Raw genomic sequence first — 12,737 nt, 5'->3', positions numbered from 1 at the left:
AACCGTTACCCACGCAGATCCGTAAAGCTAACAGATTTGAAAGAATTGAGGAAGGTAGAGCCCAACAACCATCAGGACTTTTTATTGGACTTTATATGCCTTAACCTGTTGGCGCCGGGATTATTTTGACCTTTTATTTTTCACTCGACCTCAAGCCAGGCGGGTTGAAGCCGTCACCCTCGGGCAGCGTGCACTCATATTTTCGGCCTCGCTCGCTGCGAGCGGGTCGCTGACAGATATTTCTGGCCTTGCTCACTGCGTGTTTATCAGTCATCCGTTCCAAATACCGCAAAACTTTTGCATGTATACAGGTCATCCGACAATAAAAGTGTAATTATAAAGAATATGTTCTTGGTTATCTACAGAGTGGAGGATTGAGGAAGCTTTGTAGCAGAGATGGATGGTTAAAAGTTTTAAATGTAGCACAGTGAGTGTGCCAAAGTAATCTAGGTTTACAACCGACAATAGTGCCTGCTTTATTCCAGGTTTTTAAATTCCTTCTGGTTCATTGCTCACACTTTGTTGACTTTTTTTGCTATCCAGTATGCACCAATGTGAGCCTACCACCACTACCCAGTGGAGTGACTTGTGAGTTTTCAGACCGCTGCCTGGGCATACGATGCTGCACTGAACTGGATCTAGAAATCACTGTATTATCAGTCAACATGTGGCTGATACTAGACCCCTGTGAGTTCACGCTGTCCATGGGATTGGGAAAGTGGTCCTTGACATTCACCATATTTGACTACCATTGGGGTGAGTGCCTGTAATACGTTTACTGTATGTGTGTAAATTCAGTTCCAGTTTGCACTTTGAGATTAGTCCCCCTTTACTGGCCACTATGAAGCTATAATTTAGTGCAAAATGTTTCATTGAAGAGTACTTTACATTTCCCTCAAATTTTCTCTGGACTCTATCTTAACCACTGCGCACCATGATTATTTTGAAATTGACCAGACCCAGGCACGGGACTGTTTTTCATGAACCTCGATGCCAGACGGGTTCAGGCCATCATCTGCAGGTAGCACACCCTGAGATATCCGGCCTCGCTCGCTGCGAGCGAGCCGCAGATAGATATTTCCGGCCTCGCTTGTTCCGTGTTTATCCGTCATCCATTCTGAATACTGCAAAACCTTTGCATGTATACACGTCATCCAACGTGAACTGGTTAAGGCAGTTATGACTAACAGTCGGTGACTGACTTTTCAGGATCAAGCTGTGACTAAGTTACAACTCTGGGGAACATTTCGGTCACCAATTTTGTACGATCTGAGAGTAACTGTTACGATATTAAGACGATTGACATCAGTCAGCGCTCAAAAAAATCAACAGTCGCAGAGTAGAAATATTTCAACTTCTGCGCCGCGACGGAACATGTTTCCAACAGGCGGAAAACAATCGCAGTCGACCAGTGTGAAGTTATGACGTCGTGCGTTTTATTGCGAATTGTCGTGGAATCATGGGTGACATGAGCATGATTGCAATTTTTCTGTGTCGAGATGCTGCTTGTTCCACGATAATCACATGATTTTGTAAGTTCTGTGACCTGACCATGACTTGTAATGCTGATGGTTCTGTTGCGGCCATAGAGCTATAATAAATTACTAGAGCGCTAACTTCGTGTACAAAGTAATGCCTGCTGGGTGCATCCATGTTTGTGCACAAACCTATGGAGACCTAAAATTTTGTACGGATTTTGTACGGCTATTTGCATATCTGCGTTTGTATTCCATACCGGTGCGTTATCAAAGCCAATACGCCCAATACCGAAACGCACGATCAAAAAATGAGCGTGTCATTTTGCTCTACGCAAACAGCGCAACGCGGGTATTCGCTGCAGATGCTTTTTGCCGTCACGTTTTTTTGAACCGTCAATGACGCGCTAAGTTGTTTGCGTATGTTCTACTTGCGGGTTGCTTGTAGAGTACACTTTCAAAATTCAATCCATCTAATTTCATTATGTTCTACAAACACACACATGAATTCAAAACGTCTGCGCCCAGGACGGCTTCAAAGCGTCTCCGTGTGCAGAATGACGAGTTAGCGCTCTAGTAATTTAATATAGCTCTATGGTTGCGGCGCAAGCAAATCGCATATCGACCTGAGGCCCGCTTTATTAATATTTTGGTCGGAAAGATGAACTGTTTCGTATTTTTAACCAGGTACCCAGGAAGAGCTGAAGATTGGCAAAGCCTTGACTCTTATCTACACCATTGACAAGCTGACTGAGGACAAGGTGTTTGTATTGGACCTAGCACTGTCCCTGTGTCTCCCAGAATCAGACTGTAACACGCCCTCTATTGATATTCTCAAGAAAACTCGAGTGCCAATACCACTCTGCAATGAGAATTTCACGTTCGCACTTCCAGGTAATGCTTTTCAAGTGCTTTTAATTTGACCATATTGAAAATAACACCGAGTGCTGGTATTGAAGGATGCTTGAGGACCATTGTCATGTGCTGGCAGTCAGGTGCTATTATGTTTAATGTACAGACATTTACATGGATGGGACACACCACGTGTGCATCCTGGGTCACGTGCGTACAGCGTGAAGTAGGCATATGCACGACCAATTATTCGCTCGTACCCCCGCCCTGCAAACAGGACGCTGGGAAGGGCTGACAAATTAACGCTCTGATTGGATAGGTTTTTGCGTGACCTTAGACCTGCAAGTCATCACGACCACGACCCTGCAAGGTTTGAAACGGCCGTTAAGACTGAGTCATTCGTCACTCTTTTATTCCCATTCATAAATGCAGCGCCCTTTTTTGGTTGAAAAGCATAATGTAGGAAAATCTGTCAAACTTATCTGTTTTGTTAATTTTGAACTCCCGTCAGTTGCTCAGGCTCCGTTTCGCATTCACGAAGGGTCGAAATGCATATCATTCGACGCTCAAAATTTGTCCACATGGTCCGCAATGAAAAAGAAATCACATCCGGTATGGTGTGTATGCATTTCTATGACAAACTTTTCGGATAGTATTTGCGCGAATTGGGTAACTGCGGTCTACAGCTGCAGCCAGATGCTTTATCCATACTAGGTCATGATATATTACACAGAATGCCATCCCAACTTCCTTCACAAGATTCTGTGAAGCTCGTCTGCCCTTTCCAGCGCCCTGTTTGCAGCGCGGGGGGTACGAGCGAAGACCAATTATGGTCTCCCCAACTCTCCCTTTCTTACCGTTGAAAGAGGTTTATGCACGGTGTTCATTGTTTTATGTATCACTCCCTTTAATACCGTATGTGTGCATGAACCAATACAGTATACAATGTGTCCCACACTGGCTTAATGAGTTGACTGCAAAGTGCCGTCCCTGTACAGTCTTATTACTTATTTTAATAACAGCAGCAGTATTGGCAGATCTTGAGAAATCTGGTTGTGAATTGAAAGAGAAAAAACTCTGTCTCAACTAATCATGCAGAAAGTCTTGAAGAAATGAGTACAGTTAAAATATTTAGTAGTGGAATCTTCCTCAGGTATGTGAAAAGCATTGCTTGGGAACTGAATAAAACCAGCCAAAAAGATTTGCCACATAATCAGACATACAGATACTTGTACACTGAAAACACCACACATTAAAACCTACCAAAAAATTGAATGTTGTCATGAATTTGCTTCATTCCAAAGGGGATGGGACTATTAAAGGCTTCTTGCAGATGCTTGGGCAGAACGCTGCTGAATCAGCAATTGATGCTATTCTTGAACATCTAGGGCTATCTGTAAGTCTTTTAAAAAGAGTTTATTTTATAAGCAGCAGTTTGAGATTTAGATTAAGTAACTGTGATAAAGTTATTTATCTGGAAGGAAGAACTGAACCTCAGTGCATATTTTCTTAAGTGGGAAGGACCACTTGAATGTAGAGATGTAATGCATTGAAAGTATCGCTGTGCCAAATTGACGTCTTAATCAACTTTGTTACAAAGTTGCCAATGTTATTGACACTGGCACACCGTATGCTTATTCCTCGAGTCTTAATAGATATTATTATTATCAGTATTTAATATTTCTAGTAATGAAACCAAAAGCGCCCTATATGACAAACCTGAGAAGACAATGAGAAGATATTACAGTTTCAGAGGTGTGAGGAAAACCCCAGAATGATATTCTAGTGAAAACCCAATCCACACGTTGGCCCAGGCTGGAATCGAACCCCGGTTACAGCGTTTGAAGGCGAGGAAAGCACCACTACGCCAATCTGACTTCCCATATTTATGTTTAGGGTTCTATTTACTGGAGGAAAACCCCAGAATGATATTCTAGTGAAAACCCAATCGACATGTTGGCCCAGGCTGGAAGCGAACCCTGGTCACAGCAGTGGAAGGCGAAGAAAGCACCACTACGCCAACCTGACTCCCCCTATTGACTTTAAGGGTTCTATTTACTGGAGGAAAACCCCAGAATTGCCATTTGAATCATTGACCTGTTCAATCAACACCTGTCGTTATGTAGGAATTCATCAGTCGCACGCCATGTGTCCGTCCACAAGTCACGCAAAATGGTTGGCACAGAAGTAAGTTCAAAAATTCTTCCATGTCGTATTTCCACCGTTTTTTGTTTTGAAATTCTTCTTTTTGTGTGCTGCATTACTTAAAGGTTAAAGGTAGAGTACATCATGTGCAATTTGTGCATTATGTTTGTTTGAAGCAACAATAGTGCTCCAAATTATCTAAAGAAGGGCGCAAAACAACTAACCTGATAATTTTAGCTCTGTGAAAAACAATATTATAGGATCTCAATTTAAAATCAAACATTGCTGAGTCATGTTTTGAATTGTGCCCGAATTTAGCATTCGGGACATGTTTTCATTCAGCCAATTGCAGCTACCTGATGTGTGTAGCAATCGCAGGGGTGTGTGTCATGTCAATGCTTGCGCCCACTACTAACAGAACTACTAACGAACTACTAACAGAAATTTCCAAGAATGGGTCTTGAGACGCATCAATGGAATGGCCTTCTTTCACTGATTTCTTCAAAATAACAGCTTGCCAGAAAGAAGAATTTTACAGGGAGTTTAGTCACATTACTTTCCTTAAACCAAGTATGCTTTCAACAACAATTACGTCAGTTACTTTTTGGATAGCTGCAAATGTTGGACTGTAGCTTAAAACATTATTTTTGATGTTAATTTTTGTAATGGGAACAATTTGGGGACAATATATGACGTGCATGTATATTTCTGCATTTATTTTATGAAATATTTCCTACAATCTTGTCTGCATGCATTCTTTCGTTACAGATTTAGTGACATTATTTTGTATAAGTCCTTTCAGAAGATGCTTTTTTATTTGTTTCCTCATTTTCTCCTCAAAAGTTAAATTTAATAAACTCTGCAGAGACCTGTTTTTTTTAAAGCTTATCATTAGTACTTTAAATAACCAAACTAGACATTTAATGTTGAACCTTTCGTTGGCTTCATATTCTGAGTTTTCCATTTCATTCACTGAGTTTTTTCATCAAATTCACCTAACACATACAATAGTAGGAATCCTTCAGGATGGTGTCTTGGGTTCAATTCGGGTGATTCACAATGCAGTGCGCCACCAAGAGTTTGCCATGGAGAGTCCATTTTTCAAGTTTTTGGTCGACAAACACGGCCCATTTGAATGAGTGTCAGTAGACAACTTGAGCTAATTTGTTAAAGATTGAGTCATAGCGTTCTGCCACCTTACAAAAAACACCATATTGATAAAAAGAAAAGAAAAGGGCAAAGATACACTCCAATCATACGCTTATGAAACTATTGACTGGAAAAACTAACAATTTCAAATGTCCCGTGCCACGAATTTGTCTACCATCTCCCACAATGCACTGAGAAAAATGAACTCTCCGTACCAAACTCTTGGTGGCGCAGTGTATTGTGAATTGCCGGAATTGCTGTTTGAGTTAATTTCTCTATTTGTGTACCAGAAATCTCTGTTTTCTGTAGAAGGTTGCAATAAAAGCATTGTTTTCACATATGTGTTTAGTTTGCCCCAGGGATGTCAGACTTCCCCACCTTCCGAGAAACCTGATCTGCACCCTCCCAGAGAAGTGTCTAGGGTTCGATTGCTGTCTGGAGCTTCCCATCCCAGGGATCAGTCCCATCAGCACCCAGGTCTCCTTCATCTTTGATCCTTGTAACTATCAGCTGTCAGTCAGTCTAGGCAGCTGGAGTCTGGATCTGCAAATCTTGTCCTATCAGTGGGGTCAGCAGGAAGAGATCGACATTGGCAAGGCAGTAACTATAAGGTATGTTAAAGGCAATACTGATGGTGCATGGTGTACCTCATGCATAATGCCTCATATGGTCTGATAAAGGGAATACTGACTGTGATACACCTCATGCCAGTGTTGTAGTACTCGGTACTCGTATTCGTATTCGTACTCGTACTCGAATGTCAAAGTACTCGTACTCGAAATGTCGGTACTCGTACTCGGGTAGCAAAGTACTCGTACTCGACATGTGCAAATTGTACTCGATCATCAAAGTACTCATGTTCGAATAGCAGTACTCGAAAAAAATGGTATAGCTTGACTTACCACGGCCTTATTTTATCGATACTTTCACTTTGAAATGGTTGATTGGCTTGCGGAGAAATTGAAGTTTCCTGATTTTCCTCTGTGCCAGTCTGGACAAACACATTAAACAGCTAGCCGTGAGTAGGTTTGTATATCGGTCTGCCTGAGCCTGGGCATGGGCCAGTTGCGCCGTATGGCCGTATTCAGAAATGGAAGTACTCGTACTCGTACTTGGAAGCACAAGTACTCGTACTCGTACTCGTAAACCTAAGTACTCTGCAGTACTCGGTACTCGGAAAAAAGTACTGGACCACAACACTGCCTCATTCATATAGACAAGTTTGTTTTATTGGTCTATGTTTAATAGCATCCAGTATACAAATATTGAATGCTTCGAGTGGTGTAGTAAATCTAGCCTCCCGAGGTGATCTATGGACATTCTATTTTCCCGAGGCGAAGCCGAGGGAAAATAGAATGCTCCACGGATCACCGAGGGAGGCTAGTTTTACTTCACCACGAGATAAAACATTCAATATTTGTTTTACATCACTTCCCTCACAGAGTCTGCGTGGTTTTAATACTTTCAATTATTTAAATCTGAACACAATTAAGATAAAATTCAATACAGGTGGGAAATATATTTCTCTCTTCCAAACCACCCCTTCACGAAATGTTTGAACCCATCTCTGTGGCGCGCTCTCCTGGGAACAATACGCGCTACGCGCAACGCTCAACAGCATGCATTTGCACACAAATACCGCTCCAAAGTATAGTACTTTGGTTGCTAATGGTATAGTACTTTGGTTGCTACGGGTATAGTACTTTTGGCTGTGAACAGCAAGATAGCAAAAATAGCGACTAGCTCTCGGCCAATCGAGATAGAGAATCTGTGGGTGAGGTGTTATTATTTCCATTATGCCAGATTAAAACAATATACATGTTTCTGTAAAATTGATATATTTACTAGATACACAAATTTGAATTGTGGATAAATGTGTTTAAAAATATAATTCTTCAATTTAAAATTTACCTTTTATGTAAGGATTTGGTTCATTATGGGCAGTAAGACTCAGAAAGTGAATATAAAAATTCAGTTGGCGTTTTCTTGTCTCTTCTTCACAGTCTGACCATTGACAAGTTAGATGCAGAGGAATCCTTCCAGATCAACTTGGACATCTCCATCTGCATCGACAGTGACTGTACAACCACACCAGTCCTGCAGGATTCCCTGGTCCCTATCCCATTCTGTAATCTCAATGCTTCCTTTGAGCTGCCTGGGGATGGCAGCTTTGCAGGTCTTGCCCGGAATCTCTCACTCTCAAGGAACGTAGGGGAGTTGGCCATCCAGGCTGGTCTCCGAAAACTTGGAATCCAGGTGAGTCAGGGAAAATTACAACTTGTATTCTAGAAAAGGAGAAAATGAAATGACTTTGGTAGAAGTCTGGACTCGGTACTTGAAGAGTTGATGGCACTTCTTGACCACTCTTGAGAACCCTGTGTGTACACACTTACTGAAATTTGTATCCTTATGGAGACATCTCTTTGCTCTCGTGAACTAAAAGTTTAGAGTGTGATATTTTATGTTCAAAATGCCCCAATTTTAACCAAAATTAATTTCCTGGGCTGAAATATGGACCAAATATCCCTTACATAAAATACTCCAACTTGCAATAAACACACAAACACACCTTGGAAATACACCTTGGAAACAGCCTGTACGCACAGTCGTGTTTTACTATACGCCCGAGGACAACCTATTGTGTTTCCCTTTGTCCCTGTACTTTAACACTTTCCCATAGACTAAGCACGTAAACGTACGATCGAGGACAGTTTCCAACAAAAGACCCAACGCCCGAGGACTGAAAAGATCTTTTGTTCTCCCTTTGTGTGTCTGTCCTTGAGCGTAATACAAGACAGGAATGTGCACGCATTCATCTGCATGTGACATACGAAAACTATTTAATCTTAATGTCTCAAACTCATTGCATCTTTAGTGAGTGCCTGGTGTAATATGACAGCAAGGAGTCTGTCTAACTCTCTATTTGTCACAGTTTAGCATGTACTTTAGGTGTCGGAGGCTATAGATTTAGTAATCCATTCAGTGGGCATGGGTGCACCACGAAAATGGAAGCAAGTGCCCTTACCCAACAGTAATTCCTGCAAGTAATTATATCATATTGGATGGCTTTGAGGTGGATACGAGAATATATTGCACGAGCTATGACAATATTGCACGAGACGAAGACTCGTGCAATATTGTCATAGCAAGTGCAATATATTCTAGTATCCACCGAAACAAGCCATCCAATATTATTATTATTATTTATATCAGGCTGACTTGATCCGAAAGAAGCACAATTCAAGACACTGTCTTTATTACATCTTTTTCGTTTACATCAAACGTTTTGAAGCTGCCACTTGTGTTGACAACAGTGCTCGTATACCTGGCCTTCTGCGCGCTACATGCGCGCGGCAAGTTCCGTGTTCGACGGTACGCGCGCGTGCTACGCTCTGTTGAGTGGTTGACAACTGTGACTTTCTATGCTTTTGATCAAGCGGGAACCTGCGAAAATGCCCGGATGACTGCAATAATACTGTTATTGTAGTCAACCGGGTTCTTTATTATTGTAGTCATCCGGGAACTTTTTGTGAAAGCATACAATACGCTTATTTATTTTTACCGCTGGAAGCCTGATATAAATAACAATTGTGGTTACTCATCACAGAGTCCACAGATATGCTCTCACTCTGCAACCTACATGAACTTGTTACTTTCATCTCCTCCGTTCTTTAAGTGCAAGATTGTGTGAGTTCTACAAGCTTGTGCCATTCTTAAACACAGCATCCTGACCGATTATTATTTGTGAAATTGAAGGAAATTATCAAAATGTTTGTTGCAGGTATCGACTTATGACTATTGACTGTTATGTCATGTTCAGAAACCTAATGTTTTTTAATTTTGCAGAGATATGTTAGCAACCAGCAATGTGACATGGAGATACTTGCACCAAGTGAAAACAGTAAGTGGCCTGTCCATTACGTTGTATCTTGTAAAATAATATTCACTCCTGTTTTATTGGTTATATATGAAATTAATTATGTTATAGTGCCAGCTTGGGAAAATTAAATTGTTTGATTTCTTTCAATGAGTACTTGCAGCTGTCAAAAATGATGCACAGTAATCACTTTTATGGCCAATGCATCATCGCAGATCACAGATCACAGATGCTCTGTAATTTGTTACTTTTACATTATTTTTTTCTCCTCAGAATGTCCGCTGTTAAGGCTGCCACCTCCATCCAGCCTGTTGACCTGTATAGTGGATGACCGCTGCCTGGGCCTGACATGCTGTGCCTCCCTTGACCTGATCTTCACTCAGCTGTCCACCACCGCTTATGCCCTCCTAGACCCCTGTGAATTCCAGCTGTCTGTCGGGCTGGGGTCCTGGTCTAAGAATCTGACGCTCTTTGAATACGACTGGGGAGTGGATAAAGTGCTGGATATCAGTGACTCTGTGTGCATAGAGTAAGCACACGTATTTGTCAGTGTTGTAGTCGATCCCCACAAAACCAACACAAAACCTCTAGTCTCAATTCAAGTCACAAGCTATTCAAATGAACTGCAATAAAGCCATTCCTTTGCCATTGTTTGTACCTGTTACTTGTAGTTGGTCAATCTTGTGAGTGGTCTCGACTAATCCTTGGTATATATAAAGTTGCTGGAAGTACTTATGATGAATTTCCCCGTAAATCAAGTTAATATTGATATAATGTTACATCAACACCCACTGATATTATTTCTTCCAGCAAACTACCAGTACATCAATTCTAACCACCCAAATTGGCAAACTAAATAATTGGAATTTTTGTGGTAGGGTTGGTGCAATTAAATCCGACACATCATGCTTGCTATACATGTACATGTATGTATTGGCACTGCAGGGGAAGGGGGCTACAGCACTGGTATATATAAAGCCGCTGGAAGAAATGTTATCAATGGGTTTTGATATAACATTATATCAATATTAACTTGATTTACGGGGAAATTCATCATAAGTACTTCACAGCAGCATATATGTATTGGCACTGCAGGGGAAGGGGGCTGCATGGGTAATTGTTTGGTACAAAGTTGCCTCATTTTATTATTTTTATCCCCCTGTATGTGCGTGCGAGTTTGTGTCTGCATTCAATAGGGGACCTTGAACAATAGAGGACAATAGGGTCCCAAATTCCCGAGAAATTCTTTGAGAAATACTTTACTTAGGAACTTGAGATTTGGTTTGTGGGTTGTTCTTGATAGTCTTAAGAAGCCTGTTGCTTTTGGGGCCGACAGGTCAAAGGTCCAGGTCACTATTGTGGATCCCTTATGGGGTTATGGTAAATGCCCTTGCATGCATGGAAGAAATTAAGAAAAGCCTTTTCAATCTGTGAAAATCCATAATTTCCCTAATTCTTTTGAAAATCTACATTTTTGGCGCAGATATAATGTTGACAAGCTCAGTGAGCAGAAGGAGTTCCTGATTGACCTGTCAGTAACCCTGTGCCTAGACGGCACCTGTCGACCCATCCACCTGCTGCAGGCAGCTCATGTACCCATACCAATCTGCAACCCCAATGCCACCTTCACCCTGCCTGGGAATGGTACCATCTCTGGCTACCTGGATAGCTTGGTGGGTCATGTCACTGATGCAACTGTTGACTTGGTACTAGACAATTTGGGTCTGAAGGTGAGATTGTTGACTTACATTTATGGGTCTGTTATTGATTTACCTTGCGCAGAGTGACCTGCTGCCCTTTGGGCCCCAGGTATAAACCAAATTTTTTGAATAAATTTTTTTTTTTAGGGCCAATAACCTTCACCTCCTATCAAATCCTCATTCAACCCTTGCCAAATCAGCTGGTTCAATGAACTTTGCAGCCAGGGCTACACCCAGGCAGTGTCAACAAACTTTCGACCACGCCTCCTGCCCAGTCTCATTGAAACATCAACAAAGACCTGTAACTTGACACAGTCATCTCCCTTCATAACTGCATACCACAGCCGCCAGTCAATTATCTTTTAAGTGCACTGTCTGGCAACTGTCTGGACACTGTCTGGCTCGTGGCTTTTTGTTGTATTGCTATGAATAGGGTCTTGCCTAGTGCGGGAAAGTACCTGCTGCCCAAAGGGCAGCAGTTGACAAGTTGTTGCAAAGTGTTTTTGTAAACGCTGCACAGGGTTTATCAACTCCTTGCGTACATGGCGCTTCATCATTTATACTGATAGTGTCTCCATGTGAGCATCAGCATCATAAATATGTTCAAGAGTCCCTCCCAGTTGTCCCTCCCAACTGTCTCTTTGTAGGCCTATTGTTGAGGGATACCTGTGCACAGAGTCCATACTAAACACAGTCACACACTTGTGTCAGTTTGTCTTCTTATTGTCTCTCTTTTCTAACTGTAAAAGTGAATAACTTTGACAAACAAGTTGTGCTCCAAATTCAACTGTATTGAAAAAAGAGGAATGTAGTTGGCCAGTTACGCGCCAAAAAATTGAAATCTCATTGTTATCATGGATGTGAGTAGATTTAAGTGGGTGTTTTCTTCATGCTTATTCCTAGAACTTCCTGTCCAGAGACGCCTGTTCTCTTCCTGCAGCACTCCCGGTTGGTAGTGACAGTAAGTACTGACATTTTGTACTGCAATAGAAAGACTTCAAACATTTTTTCTGACAGTCATGCTTAATACTTAACTTGTATCAACCCTAAACCCCTAGGGTGTGTGGAACTTCATATTAAAGTTGGAAATTTCAGGACTGTTAGTGTTAATTTTGAAAGAAACTGACATAAGGATACCCCAAAATGTTGTTAATGGGCATCTTTGCCATAGCTTTCCCATGACATAGCCTCCTCAATGTCTGAACTGATATTTTATGGCTACAGCTTCTATTTTTGCCATTGTTGCAAAATAATGATTTGCCACAGCCATTGGAAATAATAGTAATTTTAAACACAGCCTGAATTCAGTACTGGACTTGACATTGCAAGTATTACTGAAGAAGTTAACAAACGTAAGTAAATGGCACACTGGGAATATCACAGACTTGTAGACAAGTGAATCTCAAAGGCAAATGAGTGCTAAGCTTTCCTACAGCTCACTTGAGTAGCTTATCACTTAAATCTGAGACCGATTGAATTGTGATTGACTGATGACGACTTGTGAATCCTGTTTTGGAAGTTTTCACGTAGTGCAATTTA

General features: G+C 41.4%; 1 protein-coding gene across 1 annotated transcript in view; it reads left to right on the top strand.

The window, feature by feature from the left end:
* LOC119733210 overlaps positions 1-12,737 on the top strand; it is a 199,410-nt gene that overhangs the window by 61,950 nt on the left and 124,723 nt on the right. Inside the window, 10 exon segments of the mRNA XM_038206800.1 lie at positions 544-756; positions 2,163-2,369; positions 3,632-3,723; positions 4,454-4,514; positions 5,971-6,232; positions 7,625-7,877; positions 9,468-9,522; positions 9,772-10,027; positions 10,982-11,228; positions 12,102-12,159. Coding sequence (XP_038062728.1) covers positions 544-756; positions 2,163-2,369; positions 3,632-3,723; positions 4,454-4,514; positions 5,971-6,232; positions 7,625-7,877; positions 9,468-9,522; positions 9,772-10,027; positions 10,982-11,228; positions 12,102-12,159 — 1,704 coding nt within the window.

The sequence above is a fragment of the Patiria miniata genome, unplaced genomic scaffold (genome assembly GCF_015706575.1).
Source record: "Patiria miniata isolate m_02_andy unplaced genomic scaffold, ASM1570657v1 HiC_scaffold_1, whole genome shotgun sequence".
In the NCBI taxonomy this organism is placed as follows: domain Eukaryota; kingdom Metazoa; phylum Echinodermata; class Asteroidea; order Valvatida; family Asterinidae; genus Patiria; species Patiria miniata.
The sequence above is the reverse complement of the archived record's forward strand: the minus strand, read 5'-3'. Positions and strand labels throughout refer to the sequence as shown.